This window comes from Chenopodium album, chromosome 18, assembly GCF_948465745.1.
Source record: "Chenopodium album chromosome 18, dcCheAlbu1.1, whole genome shotgun sequence".
Classification (NCBI taxonomy): domain Eukaryota; kingdom Viridiplantae; phylum Streptophyta; class Magnoliopsida; order Caryophyllales; family Amaranthaceae; genus Chenopodium; species Chenopodium album.
The window spans coordinates 7,654,550-7,676,728 of record NC_137851.1 but is presented as its reverse complement, the minus strand read 5'-3'; the positions used below and the strand labels follow the sequence as shown (position 1 = coordinate 7,676,728).

At 33.9% G+C, this 22,179-nt stretch overlaps 3 protein-coding genes across 3 annotated transcripts; 1 reads left to right on the top strand and 2 right to left on the bottom strand.

Annotated features, from left to right (window-relative positions):
• Positions 1–2,394: 2,394 nt before the first annotated feature.
• On the bottom strand, positions 2,395–8,558 carry LOC145592946 (exosome complex component RRP45B-like). The gene is made up of 10 exons (XM_081649465.1): positions 8,423–8,558; positions 8,023–8,166; positions 6,161–6,370; positions 5,333–5,428; positions 5,126–5,240; positions 4,318–4,398; positions 4,041–4,229; positions 3,821–3,897; positions 2,965–3,106; positions 2,395–2,669 (listed from the first exon to the last, which is right to left on the bottom strand). Exons 2-9 carry the CDS (start codon positions 8,157–8,159, stop codon positions 3,103–3,105), a joined length of 909 nt encoding a protein of 302 aa, XP_081505591.1. The 5' UTR covers positions 8,160–8,166; positions 8,423–8,558; the 3' UTR covers positions 2,395–2,669; positions 2,965–3,102.
• A 3,002-nt stretch (positions 8,559–11,560) lies between these two features.
• Positions 11,561–16,971, top strand: LOC145591381 (rhomboid-like protein 11, chloroplastic). The gene is made up of 7 exons (XM_081647820.1): positions 11,561–11,869; positions 14,034–14,158; positions 15,204–15,289; positions 15,536–15,576; positions 15,673–15,839; positions 15,913–15,975; positions 16,572–16,971. The coding sequence occupies exons 1-7, from the start codon at positions 11,623–11,625 to the stop codon at positions 16,731–16,733; spliced, it is 891 nt and encodes a 296-aa protein (XP_081503946.1). The 5' UTR covers positions 11,561–11,622; the 3' UTR covers positions 16,734–16,971.
• A 148-nt stretch (positions 16,972–17,119) lies between these two features.
• LOC145591380 (uncharacterized) lies at positions 17,120–21,892 on the bottom strand. Its single transcript, XM_081647819.1, has 4 exons — positions 21,737–21,892; positions 20,259–20,446; positions 18,516–19,406; positions 17,120–18,246 (listed from the first exon to the last, which is right to left on the bottom strand). The coding sequence occupies exons 2-4, from the start codon at positions 20,340–20,342 to the stop codon at positions 17,356–17,358; spliced, it is 1,866 nt and encodes a 621-aa protein (XP_081503945.1). The 5' UTR covers positions 20,343–20,446; positions 21,737–21,892; the 3' UTR covers positions 17,120–17,355.
• Between the last annotated feature and the right edge of the window lie 287 nt (positions 21,893–22,179).

Below are 22,179 nucleotides of genomic sequence, written 5' to 3'. Positions count from 1 at the left end.
ATGAGGTCAGGGGAGTAATGACAAATTAACGTGAATAATCTCAAGCCTTCAACTTTTCCGATTGATGATTACGTTGTACTCATATTTAAAGTATTACAACGTCATATTTAAGTTAAATTTGACAAACAATAATGACTGTATTAGGAGCTGAATATTTTTTTCAATGAATTTGACTCACAATCTCATAAAAAAAGAACTACGGAATATACTTATCAAAAATAAGAGTGAACGCATGTTGTTAATGATTAAAATACGAATTCACTATTGTGTATAGTTAATGATGTTGATGTCAAAATATGTGCATTGAATACGCGGTAAAAAGTTAAATCCGACAATCATAAAAGAGATAAGTTGACTGTGTTTCATTTTAAATTGAGACAAATGAAGTATATAACTATTGATGTACTGTTTATTAAAGTTATAAGAAGATTGATAAGTAATAAGAGTTGTTAATCAACGTGACAAATTATAAGACAATAGTTCAGTCACAAACCACATCACAACAACCATGAATAATTGGATTAATGGCTCCATGACAAAAATGACCTACAATAGTGTCTCATTGTGCCCACCTTCGATTAGTAAGACATCTAGGAGTAACAACTCTATTATGAATTTATTATGATAAATATGAATGTTGATGTTTAGTATTTAGGTTAAGCTTATCTTTGGTAAGTGGTGGTGGATTAGCATGAGTATATTTGTACAAACTTCATTTTAATTTGATTGATATTCGTACATGAGTACATGATATACATGTGATACATCCCGTCAAATTAAATATTGATATATCATAAATGTTCATGGACTTTTAAATTCAAAACATTAATTTAATATATTAATAAGTTTAGTTCGGGCGATGCCCCGGGTCTATATGTTAATTATTATTTATTTCGTATTATAGTTTTCAATAATCTTAAATATTCCGTACTTTTATTGTTTTTTTTTGTAACAATTTATTCCGTACTTTTATTGTTTTTTTTTTTTTGTAATAATTTATTCCGTACTTTTATTTATTATAATAATATGTAAAAAAAAAAAAATACTCGTAGCCTACATTAACTATATTTAAGAATAATAAATAAGTAAAATTATTAGATAGCAAAGATGGTATGTTTTTCTATTTATTTTTTTAATGGACCCAAGTTCAAATCTTGGTGGAAGAGATGAGGGGTGACATATAGTGTATATATCCTTGATTATTTAGATTGAGCGTATACCATATAGTCATATACATACTTAGCTTGTATAATCGCAACACTAGGGGTTGCAAAAGTTTTAAGTGAATAATACGGTGAAAACTTAAAGGTGAATTTTATAATAATTCGTATAATTATTATATTTTATTGTAAGACCGTGAATAATTAAAGGGTAAGGATATCTTTTTTTTTTTTTTAAGTTTTATTGTATTTTAATGTGTAACTTCTATTATATACATGTTTTGAGGGCTAATATGATTGATGTAAATATGGAGTACATTATAAATATTTTTGAAGGGTAAAATTTTTGTTACTAGTATACAAAATGGTAACTTTTGTAGTGTAAAAGGGTAATTTTAAATATTTTTATGATAACTTTAACCTGTTTCACAATAACTTAATAAAAGTCCACCTTAATCAAGAATTTGCGAAAAAATGCATGTGGAATCTCGAATGAATTGTCTCAATGTAAATTGTATTAATATTCACTTTTTATATTATTACAAGATTGATGATTAGAGATATTAATCGTTAGATTTGTGCGTTTGCAAACGTAATAAAGACATGTGTCAAATAAAAAAACAGTTTTGTACTTGTACAATATTTGTGTAGGTGGAGTTTTTTTTTTTTTTTTTTGAAAGAGTGTAGGTGGAGTTAATCGGAGAAATAAAGGAATAATATAGAAGTAGATTTAGAATAATTTAAAAAATGGTATTAAATATAATTATTAAACTGACATAAAAGAAAAGATATTGCAATTATTATGAAACAGAAAGAGTAACAATTTGGTGGTCTTATTCTCTTCGTCTCATAGAGTTCCCCTTTGCCTTTGAACAAATTTAAAGATGGTAGAGTTTGTTGAAATTGTTGAAATCAAATTTTGTTATTTTAGTCTTTTTTCTATTTTAAATTAACGAGAGAAGATTTAACTTCAAAGTACTTGAGATACATTATTAATGAACAATTATAATGTCATATGTAATGAAGATATATTTGTGTAAAATGAAGTATTCAAACTACAAAGGGGTTGAAGTTGGTAGATTTTAAATAGGTTATTAAGTTCAATGACGTTTAAGAACATATATATTCAGGATGATTGCTCAAAACATACAATCGAAAAGAACAACACTTTTCTCCCCAAAAAAAAAAAAAAAAAAAAAACACTTTAAACAAGGGAAATTAACAAGATGATCAATGGTCATAAATTTGTGCATATAAACAGCTATAATTAGCTTGAAGGTCGTGTCAAAAAAAAAAAAAAAAAAAAAGCTTGAAGGGAAGAAGCCAAGCGGCCAATTTTTGCAAAAAAATAAACTACTAACAAGTAAAACTAGATAAACGGGGGAAAAGAGAAGCCGGAAGGTCAACAAGAAGAAGGTGTACACGGAATATCAAGCTTTCCTTCTAATAAAATGTATCACTCGCTAATGTCATGTACAGTCCTATGTTGTAGATGAGAAGTTGAGATGCCTGCAATTGAACAGCAGCAACGGCGTAAGATGGTAAGACAACTGCGTATATACTGCAGAAAACGAAAAGTGTATACACAGAATAACTTTTTTACATGATTTGATATGCCATAGATAGGGTTGGGCTCGATTAATCAAAGATAGAATTCTAGATCATGAACAGCTTGAAAAGCCTTAAAAATCCGAATTCCAGATATTTGGAATGAACTTGTCCATAAATTCTTTAGGACATATCTGAAGTCATGTGCTAACAGAAATTTTGAAACTAATCCTCCAAAGAATTAAAAGAAACCTACCGGTGAGAAAAAGACCCCCGTTTAATTCCTCATTTTCCAGGGCAAAATTTGTCTCACCAGAAAAATGACAGTGATGAAACTCCATATTCTTGTTGTAGTGTTTTAAAACAAAAATTCTGATGGATGTCTACCATCGGTTTACCTGCAAAAGTCAAGAAATTAGAGACAGCTAGCATACGTAGAAATTAGAAATTACTGTAGTGCAGATAAATTGGGATCGTGGAGACTGACAATCATGATACCGAACAAGGAACAAAAGCACTCAAAGAATACAGCATAGATAAGAGAAGCATTCGATTAACCTTAATATTTCTTTGACTGTATCTTTATAAAGGTAAAAGATATACAATTATAGATCAGATTTTAGGATATATAATACTCCGTAATAGAGAGAAATGGAGAAAGACTAATCTCATATGACGAATGCATTACAAATTTGATATTTTCTTTCCCTGATTCCCTCATTGTTGGTCATCCTTGTCAACCCTTTTACATTCCTTTCTTCAGGCACTCATTAAGTCAAGAAAAGCATTTTGACAGCTTACTTGTATTTTTTACTCCGTAGGAACTTGGTTTCAGGTGCACAAAACAACTCGCCATATGAAAGGTTTAAACACACATGGAAAGTAACATTGAACGCTGGGACTATCTGAGATTCTGACTTGGGGAAGTTGGTTTCAGCTCATTGGCTCAGATGCAGAGAGAAGCACAAGCAGTTAAACATGAAAACAGATGCAGGACAAACATATATAACTAGTTTTATAATCTCTTGGCTCTTGCCCCAACATCTAAACGATGATAGTTCAATTTTACATAATATCTTCTTCTACTTATAGCGTACACTTTCGATGCTAACCTCTCAATTTGAGCCCCTGCAGCAGATGGGTGGCGCTTGACCTTGCGATATGCTTTTTCTGTATTGTATGATTCAACCTATAAGTAAATTCAAATTTAAATGGTTAGAAACCCCACCAAAATGCCATAACCAGTTAACCACCACCACCACCACAACAGTAACAAAATTATTTTGAAAAAATTCCAATAACATAATAACAAAGAATATAAATAGATCTTACAGCTTCCTTAATCTTGGTAGTTATATCGGCAGATTTGACAGAAGCAACCCGTAAGCACTGCATAACAACATTGTGCATGACACCAACTCCGCCACCCTTTTGAATGGCACATATATCTCCATTTGTGTTTATCGTAACAGTCATTCTGCCTTTCATTATGGCCTCTTCAGAGTGAGTAGGATCTATCACCTGAATCAATTGGTATACATGAAAAGTGCATCCTAATAGCAAAGACTAGCAATTCTCCCAAAGATATGCTGTTAAACTCATTTCTTACCACAACACTATCAGAAGTGAAGAAAGCAAATGTCACAGCTATAGGAAGATGATGAACTATCAATGGAAGCGGCTCACGCACCTGCCAAAGTACAGACAAGAATTTAAAATTATGAAATTTGTGGGAATGGCCTCTCATAATCAACCACAACAGACTAAATACAGTAAATGAATCTAGGAACTTTTTTTAAAAAAAAAAGTGAATGGAGTCAATCCTTCAAAACTCTAGAAACAAGCGATTTACCTTCTACAGACTACAGTGCCAATAGCGGCAAGAGCCTATATATATATATATATATATATATATATATATATAGACATTTTCTCCTGATTATGTGGACAAGATTCAAGAATTAGGTGGATCACAAAGTTACATGAATTTATTCCCTTTAGTCAAGCCTCTTGTTTAGAGGAAAAAATAGTTACAATCCTTGTTAGTCATTCCACCTAAACATTCAGGAGTTTCATTATTTACAAAGTTTAGTACTGGTAAAGTGGTAATACAGTGAAGGTTGAAACCCCGTATCATCACAACCCAGTGATATAGAATACCTACGAGAAGCACTGGATAAAAGGTATATCATATACTCAAAATTTTATTAAAGAATATTCTGGGGCAAAAATATGAAGGTCGGGAACTAGAAAAAAAATAACAAGAAATTTATGTACGAAGTATAAAAATAAAACAGTGACAACAGTACTTGGTTAATTCTACATTTTGCTGCTTAAAGCCTTAAAACACCTAGATGATTAATTTAAGTGCTATAACCATAGACTTTAGCCAAAAATCAAGAGAGAGATCAACATACCTCAGGAGGATGCACGGTTAATTCTTGTCCATCTTCTCCCCCCAGAGTACAGTCTGGCCTCCTGAACGTCAGAAGAGCTGCCAAAGCAGCAATATTTGCAGCATCAACAAGATTTCTGAGCCAATGAGAAACATGAGCTGTCATATGTAAATACCAAGACGCAAGAAAATAGAGTTCTGTCTCATGAAAAGAAACATCAAATCATACCCTCCATTATCTAGTATGTGAAGATCAATACGAATGGACCACACTAATTTGCCAGCGAGGACACAAAGTGATTCTGTATCAATTGCCCTGCTCTCCCTGCAAGAGCATTTCAGAGTCAAAACAATCCCTGTATAAGCAAACCAACTAAGAAAAGAAGAGAACCAAACTAGGTAGTGTGAAACTTAGTTCTGATCACTAAGATCTCAAAATATCAAATTGTATTCTTAAATTTATATTTTATTTTATTGGATTCATCATTCCACCATAAGTACCAGAAGTACCAGCAGACCTTAGATGTCCAGGAATTAGTATGCCTTCCCATATTTCTAAATTTCTAAACCAACCAGCCATGTGGACCCATTCTCCTTTCTGTCATAGCATTCTCCTAACTGCAATGAATAGAGGCATTTGCAAAACCCCAGCCCACCCCAACCCAAACTGATACTAAACCCTAAACAGTGGTTGTAAAATCTTGATATTTTTTGACATTAAACATATTAAGACCAACAATTGATGAAAAATTAAGTTAGCTTCAGCTTTGAAACCATCTCTCAAATCAGATAATTGTCTCAATCTAGTAATACATTCTGTAGGTGACAAATTCAGCAGAAATCAATTAAGTACTAAGCAAGATTTACAATGATAAAACTCTCACTACTATTTCAGATTGCTACATTCATCAAAAGAACAAGACTAAGCACATGCATGCCTTATATAATCATCAAAACGTTTCCAAAGCTAATGGTCAAAACTCAAAACAGGTTTATGTTGCAGTCTAAAGTCCAAGAATAAATGGTATGATCTAGAAGAAACAAAGTTAAAACAAACCTCAAACCGCGATCTATTATACGTCCCAATTCTACAGCAGATTCTCCAGGGCGGCCTGCCTCAAATGAGGAATCAGCCATAGGAGAAAACTCGGTATAAATAGCGAGTGATCCTTCATTTGGCCTGTCTTTAAAAGGTTGAACAAGCTGAGCAGTCACAAAACCCATGACATGAGTCTGGCCAAGCTGCACCTCAGAAGAACCATCTTCTCTGCAATTTAAAGAAAGTATGAGCAATTCTGATTTCTGAATCACCATATTATCAAGCAAAAGATATCAAACCAGAGCAACTCATATATGACCAGAGTATGTCACATTATCAAACCAATTAATTCATGGCCATTACGATCTGACCTATAATGTTACTATACATAAATAAACTATAAAAACATATTTACTGACAAAAAACAATGACTTCATACACTGAGATCAAATACTAGGTTTTGTATCACTTTTAAAAATGAAATGCATCAGGAAAGAAAATACATCATGGCAACAGAAAATATATTTTGAATGCTCTTCTAGAGAAGAATAATTTGGAAATCCTATATTTATGGATCTTATTGGCCACAGCTCATCATCAATATTTCCTAAACAGTTTTGCGCACAATCCATCTCCATTCAAGGTAGGATGAAAATACAAATAAAATCAGTAGGAAGGAATTTTCTGCAAACGAGGTAATATTGATGTGCCTTCACAAAGTGTTTTGAAGGGTATGAGACACACTAATGCAATAAGGGTCCTAGAGCCAAGATATAAGGTGAGATCACATGGGACACGGCACATGCCAAAATTCTTTCATGCATCATAATGCATCAAATCACCCATTCAAATGAAGAGAACAGCAGGAGGAGCCTTGTGATTTAAATTTTAATAGAAGAGTTAAAGATAAAAAAAACATTAAGTGAGCAATCAGCAGTCCCCTGAGATGCCTTGAGTTGACTGTGAACCAGCAAAAAAGTTACTTTACTTTGATCCACGTAGACAACCACTCGTTGCAGCACCTCAATAAACATAACCTATGCGAAGTATACACTACTCAAGAGTCAAGACTCATAATAACCCCATTAAACCAACAAATCAACAATCTTTTGTACTTCACCTGATTGGAAGAGTAATTAGCAAACACCAATGCAGTCAAGAATCTGGCAAGTACATATCAAATATTTAGAATCTCGCCTGCATAGGTCAGCCTATCCAGTTGACAAAACTGTCTTTGTTAATCCTAACACCACATCAAACTTCAACTCCACCCTAAATGCTCGAGAAGGGATAACCTTCAATCACCTTTTTCCCATACTATATACTACAACCAAAATAGCCTGCCTGCTCCTCCATTTTAGGACATCACATCATGCTAGGCGTGTGGAAGATAGGTCCTTTAACCTAATCGCATACATTTGCTTTCAATTTTCTTTTAAATATGCATCACCCAAAGAAAAAGTTCCAATCGAGGACCTTTCAATAATAGTTCATCTCCTTGTGTAAATCCAATAAGAGTGGTAACAACGAGCTCTTTGAACATCTAAAAAGACACTGCATAGGGCCCCTACTACACAATGAGGTTTGTTGTTGTTAGGTCCTTCTAATATCTTGTGGTTCTACCTGCCTACTCTCACTGGCACTACAGAGGACTATTCTAATTCCTAGAATGTTACCAGTTCACTGTAATTTAGGGACGGAGAACAGATAGCGAGTAAAACCCATGGTGTCCAACATGATTCTGACATTCTCTATATGTGGAATCAGTAAATTTTAGGGCTATATGTAATAAAGACGCATTATCAATGCGCAGAAAACAAATAAAACGACATTCATAAGTCATAACAACACACATTTACAAAAAAGAAAAAACCTTTTACCGGCCAAATTTTATGGTTAAGCGACGGTAGTCAAAAGGGCGGCGTCCATCAACTCTGAGATCCGAAAGCAATGCCGTCTCAATAAAATTCTTCTCATTCACAGTCATATTCCAACTATTGGCTAATCTTTGCTCCATTTTTACACTGTAAAACACCCCCAAACAGCAAACAAAATCAACCTACGAAATTATCTTTCTTGCAACAATTACAACAAACCCAGAAAAAATTACCAATAAAATAGCAAAAATTAGCATGAAAACATCAACTAATGCTCAAATTTTCTTTAACAACAATTTCTTTGAATAACCCACAAAGTCATAGTTATAATGCAGTACATAAACACCAAAAAGATCAAATTTTTACAAACAAATTCCACACAATATTACAGATGAAATGATACCAGACGAGAGGCAAAGGCGCACAACGGAGGAGTGGCGGCGGCGGGAGCAGAAGTAAATTGAGTTCACCAACGAGAGAATGTGTGCCTATTTGAGTTGGGGTTCATTCACTCGACCAGTCAATCTTGCTTCTTTGTACTGTAATCAAACTTAATGAAAGACACCTTTTTTTTTATGTCCCAAACTCCCCAAAACACCCCTTTATCAATATGGACTCAACAATCAACATCATCGATTAGGGCATGAATCAATTAGTCGAATTAGATGAATCAAATTTTAAATTTGAGTGAGTTTATTTAAGGTTATTTGAAATAAGGTTTGTCGTTTTGGGCTACTGATATGAAATCAAATTTAAGTGTTTGTGTTTTTTTTTAATCGTATCGTGTTGTGTCGTGCTTTTCCAACAAAAATGTTATTCAAGTTTACTAACTCAAACAGTTATGCTTCATAGTGTGATAGTTACATGCTTGTACTAATGTTGCGCCTTTGGTTGTCCTATACTAGTGCCAATTAGTCTAAGGTGCACCCTTGTACACCTTAAATAGGTGTAACAATGCAGCCCAAAACCCCAATTATACACAACCCAATTAAAAAAAAGCCCTAAAACTAAAAACACAGAAACAACAATACACTCACTCATACCCAATACACCCACCCTCACCCAATAAATGTAAAACGTCACCTCCAAACTCAAAACTTTTTTCTTCTATATGATTTTCTCTTTCCTCTTTTTCACTTTCTCTCTCCTCTATTTCATTTCCTCACTAAAAAACTGCAAAAACATTAATGAACATTAGAGAAGAGATGCAAATCCCTAAAAAAAGGCAACTTTATGTAAATTTCACTTAATTTTGTTTGAATTTATATGATTGTCACTTAATTTTGTTTGAATATTTATTCGATACTCTCTATTGTTCGAAATTTTTATTGGAATTGTCAAAAAAAAAAATAGTGAAATCAAACGGATACCTTATGCTCACATTGCGAAATGCATATGTTCATATTTTAAATTCTTATGTTCATGTTTTGAATCCTTTTGTAAACTTTCTGAAATTCTTATATTCACTTTCTTAATTCATATGTTCATATTTTGTATGTATATGTTCACCTTCTGAAGTGCTTAATTATGTTCATACGCATTCAAAAATGAACCAATGCATGTGTTCATATTTTTAATGCATATGTTCATATTTTGAATGCATATGTTCATATTTTTAATACTTATGATGCATATGTTTCATAATCATATTATTTTTTATTTCTTCAATTTTTTTTGTTCACAATTAAATGCCTTATATTCATAATAATATTTTATATGTTCATAATGTATATATTCATAGTAAATATTTGTTGTTCATACATATTCTCATTAAGTCTGTTTATGCATATGTTCTCTTTCTTAAATGTATGTTCATATTTTTTTACGCATATGTTCACCTTTTAAATGGTTATATTCACTTTAAGGAAACCAATGCTTACGTTTATATTTTGAATTGTTATGTTTACTTTTTGAAATGCATATGTTCATATGTTTTATGCCTATGTTCACCCTCTGAAAAGCTAATGTTCACATTTAAGGGAACCTATGCATATGTTCATATTTTGCATGATTATGTTCATTGATAAAAAAAATGCTAGAAAGTCGGATGAAATTCATACACAGATGAAATTGATCGAAGCTAAAAAAAATTCAATTCATATGAATTCAAAAAAATCAGATAAACAACCAATTCCATATTGTAAGGAACAAATTCAACCGTTAAATCGAAAAAACGAGAAAAATAGAAAAAAAAATAGAGGAAAAAGGAATTAAAGAAGGAAGGAGAAAAAACCGAGTATAATTTGTGAATTCAAAGATTCATATAAACCTTAATCAATCGAAATTAAAGCACAAAATCAAAATTCAAACAAAAATTCATACTTAATAACTACTTTCATTTTGTAAGAAACAAATTTAATAAAAAAAAAGTGTAAAAGGGGGGGGGGGGAAATTAAAAAACAGAGGAGAGAGAAAATAAAAAATGAAGGAGAAAAATAGAAGAGAACAAAGCTAATGTTCATATTTGTGCTATTGTTACACCTATTTCTAAGTGCATGAGTGTGCACCTAAGAGGCTAAGAATATGCCATACTAGTGCTATTTAAGTTTTGCTACCCATGTGAGATTATAAGGTTTGCATATTTTCAATCACACCGGCTAAACTACACAAATATGTTAAAATTTAAATGAAATATTTATTTGGCCAATTAATTGAGTATAGGTACTAAAATTTGAAACTTCATGAACAAGTCATTGTACTTTTTTTTTATGCTAAGTAATCAAAAGGTCTTATCAACTAAAACTCACACAGATAACCTTAATCAACTTAGTAAACAAAGTTGTTTTAGAGTAGGAATGAGAAGAAAGGTCATTATTATGTGATGCACACATAACTACTCATATTTTAGTGATTTGTATTCAATTTAATTTCACTCGATAAACTAAAGTTAGCAAAAATAAAATAATGAAAACTGAAATAAAGTAATTTTTGTTGCATGAAGAATAAATAATTAGGTGAAATCGGTGATATAAGACGTCCAAATCTTCCACTATAAGGTGTTTGTAGGGATACAAGAAAACTTTGCTCAAATTTGATGGTTAACAATATTTTCCCCCATAATACAATTTATGTAGATCGAGCACTTACTATTTCACTAACCCTAACATGACCTTAATGACTTTCTTTCATTCTTCGAGGTATTGTTTTCTTTATGCTTGTGTGTACCAAACCTCTACAAGCTTTTCATATGTAAAGTTAATCAAATGAGTTAGAGACGGAGAAATGCACTTAGTTGTGTTTAGTTAATCAATAAAATGAGACAAAATTTGAAAATAAATGTATTTAGGTAATATTCCAATTGATAGACGTAAAGAATTTAGCTAACATCATAGGAGTATTACATTTCTTGCCACTTTAGCTCCTATCAGTTCAGTTCAGTTCAGTTCCAATAAGTTCAGTTCCTATTTTCCTTCTATCATAAAATATTCAGTTCACTTCAGCTCCAATCAGTTCAATTCAACCCACTTAAGTAAATCAAAATAGACCCTTACTCTCGTAAGTCGTAACCCAATTTCCTTGCACACACAAACACACACACAAATTGAGGTAACTCAACATTCAAGTAGTGAACCAAGCAAAGGGGTAGAGAGTGGGAGACAGAGAATGGCACAAGTCCAGCAATTCCTAGCACTAAGACCATTCTCTTCTACAAATGGGATGTTCATACCTATCTTTCGACCTCCATTTAACCCCAAATTCCATGTCTTTGGCGCCATTTCTCTCTCCAATTTTCACAGAAAACCCAAACTTTCCAATCCCAATTATGTTTCCATCTCTCGTTCTTCCCCTTTTGCTTATCCTCACCACCCCACTTCTGGGTTTCGCCAATTTTGCAAATTCAGTGATTCTGGTACCCTTTCTTCCTCTTCTCCAACAGTAATCGAGGGAGTTCTAATTTTTATATGAATGTTTGTATATTGATGGGGGTTATATTATTAGACTTGTTGATTTTGTTGGAATTTAATTAATCAAATTTTGTATGATATTGCCCTTGTTTTGATGTTGATATGTTTTAGTTAATTCATGGAAGGAGATTTTAGCTAATTTCTTGATAATTTGTGTGCAGTATTATTATTTAAGCATTTTAGGGAATTTGTTGTTTAGGAAGCATGAATTTTATGCTGGTAATGTTATAATTTGAGGTTTTGGGGTGAATTTTGAAGCTTTATGCCATTGACTGTAGAGGTTATGCTGTTATCTAGTGTGCTAGCTTTAGCTGGAATTATTACATTTATGCTGTGTATTTCTTATTTACATAAGAATTAGATTGTGGCCCTGTTTGGTAGTAAGCTTATTGGGGGTATATTAACTTATTTGACTAACTTTAGCTGATTGACTAGTCAAACAAGCTAATACAAGTGTTTGGTAGTAAGCTTATTGAAAGAGCTTATTCCACTAAATAAGCTCTTTTTGAAAAAGCTCACTTTAGGAGCTTTTTTAATTAGCTTATTCATTAATTATTGTGAAATGACATTTATAACCTCATTTAATTTAAAATCCTATCTAAACTACCTACACCACAATTAGCTTATTGGTCATTTCACATACTCAATCACCTTTAAGCTACCAGCTATTTACCAAACACTTTTATATAATCAGTTAATAAAATAAGTTAGTCAAATCAGTTAATAAAATCAGCTAGTCAAAATCAGCTAACTCAATCAGCTTCCGCTTTCAGCTTTCAGCTTTCTCCCAAACAGGGCCTGTGAATATTTAGCCTTTAGGTTCTCTAATTGAAGTGTAGGAGATTGTTATTAGTGTGGTGTGATAATACTGTGTTAGTTACACGTACACCCGGGTGTATATTAGATACCTTGCTCTCAAGAAGACTTGTACATGGAATCGATCAATGGATGACAAGCGTGTATGTGTTGAGTTTAACTTTTGAATCACTTGGTCGATGACATAAGTGAATGCATGTGACTTTGATGGCATAGATTTATTCGGCTTTACTAAATGTTGTGAGAAATTTAAGCTAAGTAAGGGTTGCTTAGTGTATTAGTGTGGATTGCTGTATTTTACACTCCTTTCTTATTGAGTGGAGGGGTATCGAACTTCTTGAGTAAGTCGTCGTTGAAGATGAGAATTTATATATATGGAAGATGATTGTAACTTATAAATGTATTGCTGAGTATTTGTAACTGGTTCAGTTGTAGAGGATTAACTGGCAAGGTTTCAAAGGTGTGGTTGGGTCTATTCTGCAAACTTACAACCTGAATTTGAAGTTGGGTTTTGGAGAGAACAAGAGGCTGATGCTATCTTGTGGAGTTCCAACTGTAAATCACTCTGTATTTAGATGAAGATTCATGAATTTTCTATTTGGGAGTAAGGTTGATGATTCGATAGATGGTATGCTTTCAATAGTTGGTTTAGCATTCTGAGGGAGTGAGGTTCCTTTCCTAGAAGAATTCTTAAAGCCGTGTTATGCTTAATTCTTAAATCAATTTTTTTTTTTTTTTTTTTAAGTTTATCTTCTTTCATCGGTTATACTTGAGTTTTACAATCAGATGGATTCTATAAGCTTGGAAGACAAATAGTGATCTCTTTATTTAATGAAAATGGCACTGTCACAAGTAGACTACAGGGATGCTTGCCTTGTGAAAACAGAGGCAATGAAAAGCATGCATGAGTATCAAATTGTTCACTAGTTCACAGAGTTCATCAATTTATGAATTCAATTTCATGATTACCTTGGCAATATTTCTATTAGCCTTACAAGTTACAACTTCTTGATCAGTACAGAATACAGATGAAAGAAAAATGGTGTACTTTAGCTTTAAGTTTTAATATGAATTGCTTTGACTGAGATCAGAATATATAGTTGCATGACAGCTGTGATGTGTCTGTCATATGCAATTATGCATTAGTTCAATCACCTCAAGTATTTAATTTTCTTTTACATATTATGCTCAAGTAATTTTCATTAATTAGCTTTATCATTTTTAACCTTCAGATAAGCTTTATAGATATTAAAGTGGGTACTTTTGTAAGCCGTATATTAAAATCTTTTACAGACTCAATGTCACAGCTGGAGCTTGGGAAACAATATGGGAGACGCAAACCAGAGAAGAGGGTGAACGCAATATTCTGGATTATTCTTCTTAACCTTGCTATATATGTGGCAGATCACATCTTTCTGGTACTGTATATGTCACTTCTTTTGGTTAAGATAGTAATTGCCACTTCTTTTGGTTAATATACTTATCACTCCCTTCGTCCCCGAAAAAACGACCTATTTGGCCTAATTTTAGTCCCAAAAAGAGTGACCCATTAGCATTAAAATACCCACCAATTTGCAACAATATTTGTGCAAAATTAGTTTCCCCATATAAAATTTTGTTTTTCCATATACTTTTATTACTATCTCTCTCTACTTTTTTGTAAGCCCCATATAAATTTATCTTTCCAATATAATCTTACCTCTTTTTATTTAACTTTATTAATACCCGCAAAATCAACCCAAAAGGGTCGTTCTTTCGGGGACGGAGGGCTTAAGTAATTATCTACAGTATTTTCAAAAAGTATGAAAAGACCTTAGCAAACTTTGCACTTTGTCATGCAAATTTTGGTGAGGAGAGACATGAAACTTAATTGTTTGTGCCAATCATATATTTTATTAAATTTGTCATCCTTGATAATGCCTATCAACACTGAAACTTTTTAATACTCCCTCCGTCCCTTATTGATAGTTCCTTATGGCCAAGTTTAAGTTCGAAAATAATAGTCCCATTTGCTTTTTTCTAGTACCATTAATATGAATTTTACATCAAAACTCTCTCCAATTTGCAACAATATTTGTGTAAATTTAACTTTCCCATGTAAATTTTGCTTTTCCATGTATTTTTAATTACTTTCTCTCTCTACTTTTTTACATATCCAATGTAAATTTACTTTCCAATGTACTTTACTACATCTTATTAATGTTTATTAGTTCCCGTGAAAACTGTCCATAATGGACTATCAATAAGGGACGGAGGGAGTAGTATAACTTGAAGCTATTGATTCCCCTAATTATACTTAATATTGAAAAATTCTCTATCAGAAACCCTAATGCTGCGCTAATTATCTAATAAATTGATATATATTTGTTCACCATGTGGGGGTTGCTTTTTTTTTTGCTATTGTAGAGTCGTTGCATCAGGTAGCTCAGTTATCTCCTGTTTTTATCTTCATATAAATCTCAGGTTCGAGACATCAAAGCCCTATACTTGTTCCACAATCGACCTGCTTGGTACCAGTTTGTGACAGCTGCATTTTGTCATGCAAATTGGTAAGGTTCCACAACTATTATGCACTAATGAGTACTTGATCGAGTAGAGTGCAGCGTATAAGAACTATTGCATAAGTTAGGAGAGAGCCTCAATTGTATGCCACATCTAAAAGTCCTATTTTCCCAACCAAAAAAAAAAAAAAGAAAAAAAAAATTAAATTTTTAGTGTTCGGGCTCAGCAATAGTGCAAAACCCATGTCCTGGTCTTGTCTTTCAGTAAATTTTAGCTGCTGCTGTCATCTGCAGGAACCATCTTTCCAGCAATCTGTTCTTTCTTTACATTTTCGGTAAGACAATTTGCTTATGTTGAATTTGGAATGTGGTCTGAACGCCTCGTTCTTGCACAATATGAAAATTGGAGTGGCTTTCCACTATATGTGTAGGGAAGCTCGTGGAAGAGGAAGAAGGTAGCTTTGCATTGTGGTTTTCTTATATTCTAACAGGTGCTGGTGCAAACCTTGTTTCTTGGTTGGTTCTCCCAAGAAATGCAGTTTCTGTTGGAGCCTCTGGTGCCGTTTTCGGCTTGTTTGCAATAAGCGTCCTTGTGAAGGTAATATTGAGGTTTAGAATGTATATATAGCAGGCCATGCCTCACTGTGCCTGACTTTCCTAGCTGGTTGCAGATGTCATTGGATTGGAGAAAGATTCTTGAAGTGCTCATATTGGGCCAATTTGTGATAGAGAAGGTGAGTACTCCAATTCCCCTCCAAGTTTATAATTGTATCAAGTATCTTGTGTAACCCAGCTAAATAAGACAACTTTATACCTATCATTAGGAAAAAAAGAATTTCAACTAATACCTGTTTAACATGTCATGATACACATAAAAGATTCTTTCTTCTGAACTGTGAATGTTATGTAACATAATAATTCAAAATGCTTATTATGGTTATGAACTCTTGGTGTCTTTGTAAACACTACAACCGTCATTGATTAGTGTAATAACTACCAAATGGTTTCCAATTATTTCATGCTTTCATTGAGTGTGACCTGGTTGTTTGTATGCGACTTCTTTCTGCTTTATGAAATCTTTGCTTCAGAAGAATACTGATAGTTCATTTAAAGATAGGCAAACTAATATATGGTTATTGGGATTTTTTTTTACTGTAAAGAAAGACTCTGATGGTATACCTGTAAACTGGAGAAAAGCTCACTTTCGCCAAACCTATGAGTATATGACTGCCTATATTTTTGTTTTATCTCTCTTAATTTTGCACCTTACCTGGGAACTAAGATATGCTGCCCAAACATAATTTTTCTACCTATCCTCTTATCATGTTAGGTGATGGAAGCAGCTCAAGCATCAACTGGTTTGTCCAATGGCTTCATTGGAACCTACTCGTTACAGAATGTCAACCACATTGCGCATCTATCAGGTGCTTTGGTTGGGGTACTTTTGGTATGGTTACTAAGTAGGGTTCCATCTTATCCGTCAGAAGGGTAGCCTGAGAAGCCTGATACATACTGTAACACAAAGAAAGCCACTTAAAAGAGTTGAAGCATAGCTGCTGTGCTGATTTCCTTCCCTAATTACAATATGTATTGAGGGTTGATGAAAAACGAAAGTTGCCAGCAGGATAACAAACGGGCCTATTACAAGCTGTTGTGCATAACAGTTTCGAGCAATCCTAGGTTTGCATATATAGAGACCATTTTAGGCTGTATAATGAATTGATGAATGAAAAGTTACATAGCATAATTTTCTGAAAGTGTGTCTTCTCTTTAAGTATCTGCTTCCATAATTATATGGAAAATAGCAACAGAAGTACAATAATTTCTTTTGCATGCGTTTCAAATATTTGTCATAAGACTAAAAATAGAGTATTCGAGACTAAAAATAACACACCTCTGAAGTAATGAGTGTTTTCATGACATTACCAAAATGCCCTTTACAGTTTTTTTGCTTTCTGTACTACCAAATTTTGTAACTAGCTAAGCAAGTAATTATGCCCAGTAAGTTACAACATTAGTTGAACAGGGAGAACTTAGTATCTACAACATTAAATGGGTGTAAGACGAGTATTCACTCCTGTAACATTCCAAGACATGGAACACCCGAATTCCTCTCAGTTTAAGAAAACCAATGTACATGAGAGAGCAAGGTGGCTGTACAAACTTGGTTGCCCATGAGATTGCTTCCGACAAATGATGGGTGGTCTGGTCCCAAATCGACAAGCTTGAGCAGCATTAATGGACTTAGCAGCAGTATTCCAGGGAGTTTCTGATGCATCTCTTAGTACCAATCGGCTTTTAATGGTACTAGGGCCAGACCCTTTAGAATCACCAATAACTCCATTGGTTGCCAATAACATGTCAGAATGCGATGAGTTAGACAGCTGTTTCTGATATGCATCTTCTGAACTTACAACTGGCAGCTCCTCAGGGCTATTTCTTTGATCAGTCAATGCTTGGTTTCTTGCAGAAACAAGAACTCTACCCACTTCTTTAGCTACACCAGCAGCTTGCCAAGCTTCAGCAATGAGTGTAAAGGTGCTTTCTTCAGGCTGGACACCGAATTCTTCCATCATCTGAAGCATTTCTTCAGATTTCCACGGTTGCTTTGCCTCTCCATATCCCCAAATTAGTGTTTCAAAGGTTTTCAGATTTGGTGATACCCCATAATCACACATATTCTTAAAGATTTTGTTTGCACATTCCATGTTTCCTGTACTGCACCAGCCATTGATTACAGTTGTGAACATCACAACATTAGGACGAAGACCTGTATTTATCATATGGTTTAGTATTTCCTCGGCCTTCTCAGGTTTCCTTGCACGTGTATAACCTTTAGCGAGAATGCTATATGCATGAGCATCAGGTTTAATTCCAGATTTAACCATATGATCAAATATTTCTTGGCACTTGTCCATGAAACCTGCAGCACTCCATGCGTTCATGATTGTGCTACATGTAATTACATCTGGTTTCAGTCCATATTCTTCCATTAATCTCAAAACCTGTTAGAGATACTGCACATGATTAATATTTCATCACAACAATGGTTCACAAGAAAAATCAAACCTAAACTTATAGTATGGAGCATCAAATCACAAAAGACAAATTGGTGTGATGATAGACATGAAACAACAAGTACCACACAGTGTACTGAAAGAACATGGGATATAGACCAATTGAATGATTCTTATCATAACAAAATCACTTTATCTGCAGAAAGCACTAATCTTGTAATATACCAAGGGCAGAGTAGAGAAATGTGAAAACTCACCTCATCAACCCCCTCCCGGTCTGTATTATCCAGAAAGCCTTTGATCAAAGAATTGAAAATGACAAGATTGGGACGTCCTTTAACTCCTTTCATCTTATTGATAAATCTTATAGAATCCCTCAGTTTACCTTCTTTACAATATCCACTTGATATGATACAGCTAGTTCTTTCATTCGGTTGTACATTGTTGCTTAGCATCTCTGATATCATCTCCTCTGCCAACTTAGTTTCACCATTCTGAACATAAGCTGTTGCTAGAGTATTGTAGGTAACAGTATCTGGCTTCAGGCCAGAAGCTATCATTTTGTGGACTACATTCCATGCCTGTGTAATATTTCCCTTGCTACACCAAGCCCTAACCAATACATTGTATGACCTGAGATTGGGTTTTGCCATCCCATTCAAGGACATCTGTTCAAGCAATTTCATTGATTCTTCAGGATGACCAGCAATGCCGAACCCTTTAATCAATGTATTATAGGTGCTGGTACTAGCTCTGTATCCATTATCTTTCATTTTCAGAAAAGCTTTCATAGCTTCCTCCATATTTCCTGATTCTGCAAATGCATTTATAACAGCATTGAAAAACACAGAATCAGGATTCATCCCATTTTTTTCAACCTGGAAGATGATTGGGTGTATGAATTCAAAACGTTTCAGTATGGTCATACAAGCTAACAGAGTAGTGTATGTTATCAGTGATGGAATGTGTCCATTTTCAATTAACTGCTCAAACATTGACAGGGCATCTTCAGCCTTTCCTTTTTCTAGCAAAATGTTCATCATCTTTGTTTTAGTACGGACTATTTTGCAACTAGATTTTTTCAAACACGAAGCACAGCAAACTGATTCCGGATCTGGGTATAGCTGGATAACACCTATTTTGTGTCCCTGAAACAAGCACGTCACAAACTCACAATATAGTTAGACTGACTAATTACTACAATCTCAACACATTCGATACATCAATGTATAAATTTGTATTCAGGGTGTTTGGTGAAAGGTAGATTAGAGGTCATTAGAGGGGGGGGGGGGGGGGGGGAGGAACAAATAATATTCCAAAATTTACTAGTTTTTACTTGGTATTATTTTATAAAAAGTACTCCCTCTGTCCCAAAATAGTTTTCCTGTTAGCTTTTAGCCAGTGCCCTGTAGAGAGCAGGATAAATCAGTCTTAAGACTGACAATTGGATTCTGGAAAAGTATATTGCTGCGTTCAAGATATGTTAGAATTTTCCTCTAGTGGCTTGGGTAAATACTAAAGAGTCTAAAGAGTGAGTCTTGTGAAAAAAAAAATCAAGAAACTTTTACTTTTCAACCAGTACCCATATCGTTTAGAAATACAGAAGTGGGATATTAGATAGTTTGTGAGGAAGAAGCAGAAACCAAAAGGTCTGATAAAAAATAGAGCAGGAAAGCAGATGCTACCCAGGCAATACTATTTCAGAAGCAACTTACAAACAAAAGACTTAATGCGGGTGTTAGTTCCAGCTTGTGGATAATGTAATGACATTAATCTGCATGAGCTAATAGGAAACCTTGTATTAGCTGGATAATTAGAAAGTGTCGGGGGGGGGGGGGGGTAACCAATCCACTTAAACAGCTTTGAGGATCTCCGTTTCAATTAGTTACACTCTGAACTTTGCAAAGAACATGAAAGAATTAAGAACAATGACAACACCTGAGCACTCAAAAAGAGGGCTTAAGGCAATGTACCTAAGTCTATCAGTTTGAACACTTTACCTTTGCTGGTATAGGTTGAACCATTTCTCTCTTTGTGACAGAAGCTGCTTCTGGGGGCTTGAGCAGAGTATAGAAATGAGCCATATCTTCCACAAGTATACTATTTCAGATATCAAACTGAATTTCCAGATAGCTTGTCACTTTACACACGCCCCAGGTTCATAACTCCACCATGATTATTCTTTTCCCTAATAGACATGCAATACCAGAAAAAAGTGAAGAACTGAAGCAATCGCTGATCAACACCATAGTGTTCATTTCACATCCCATTTTTACTAGGACAGAAAGAGGGCATTTCATAGTAGAATTCAGTTAACTGCTGATAATGGGAGGTGATTGTGAAACAATTGAACATCAAAGACTTGCAAAACACAGAACTAAAGCATTTTTTATATCAAATATGAAATATGAGTATCTTCTTACAATACCGGTGACTACATTATAATACACTGAGTCACTGATATAGTGATATATAAGATAATCTCCAATTGTAGATAAAAAAGGTTTTGCTAAGATTAAGAACTTCACCCCCCAAAAAAACTAACTAGTTTAAAGGTAAGTAAAAAAAAGTAAAATAAGAAGAATACATATGGTTTTTTGATACAATACTTGTATGCAGAACACAATCTCATTCCAACTCCTGTCCCCAATAAAAGCTAAGATAATCAGGCTGGCAGGGGCACCCGACAAAAAGCATAACAAAAAGAGTCTCATATAATGAAGATCCATTACTTAGCCCAAGATCAGACACAGTCATATGTAGTAATACCAATATTGGGCTACAGTATTGTCTTGATCAGCAAATAAATTATCCTGAAAGCTTTAATCAATAATCTTCTTCCCTTCCAAACCCCATTTCCCTCTCATCTCACTGCCCTCGCAATTGGGGGCATCAAGAAGACGGTTAATTTAGCCAAACTTCACATCTAAAGACCTAACAAGTTTTTTAAGTCTACAGCTTAACATCATTTAGCCCTTTCCTGTTCTCATTCTAGATTATATTGCTGACACTTGATTCTCAAAAGAAATACTTGTTGCATATTTCAAAAGCATACATTAAAGATCATAGGCTAAAACACAAATTCCAGAATAATAGGTCAAATTAATAAGTTTAGAGCTGTTCTCCTCTTTCCTAAATTCACCATGAAACTATCCATTATACTTCAATCAGCAAATTTTATCCAATTTCTAAGAATCCCTTCTAAGAATATCAAGGAAAGCATAAACAATTCAAGCAAAATCCCATAAATTACCCCATACAAAGCAGCATCACAAGTAATGTAGACCAAAACCAACTTCCAAAGTTCCAATATTTTTGAAAACCCATAAACTAAAAGATAATCTTACACCATAAAACCCACAAAAATCCGACGACAAACTTGAATTAATTCAGCCCATCTCAAAAAACAAATCAAAACCCAGAAATTAATTAACATAATTGTTAAACAGGTACAAAAAAAAAGGGGCAGAAATAGTACCTGATGAATGATGATGATGAAGTGTTCTTCTTAGAAATAATTGCAAGAAAAGAGAAAGAAGGAGATGAAAAAATGAGCAGAATAAATGGAGTATTGAGATGATTAGTGACGTGTGGGTAGTGGGGTGTTACTATCCACACACACTGTTACAACTCTTACAAGGGATTCGGAGATATATTGGAGTTTGGATAATTAGAAATTCTCCAACTTCTTAGCCTTCACACAATTTGTCTCATGAAAGTGATGGTTTGTGTTATGTGGCTCATTCTCATCGATGTTGTGATTTTGAACAATGTTTTCCTCACTGGTTAGTAAAAATCCTACTCTATTTATCGAACCCACGATGCAATTTTAAAGGTGTTACGAATATTTTAAAGTCAAGTTTGGATGCGGGATTGTAAATGAAAAAGTTGCGCTACATCTTCATTGGTGATGGACTGATT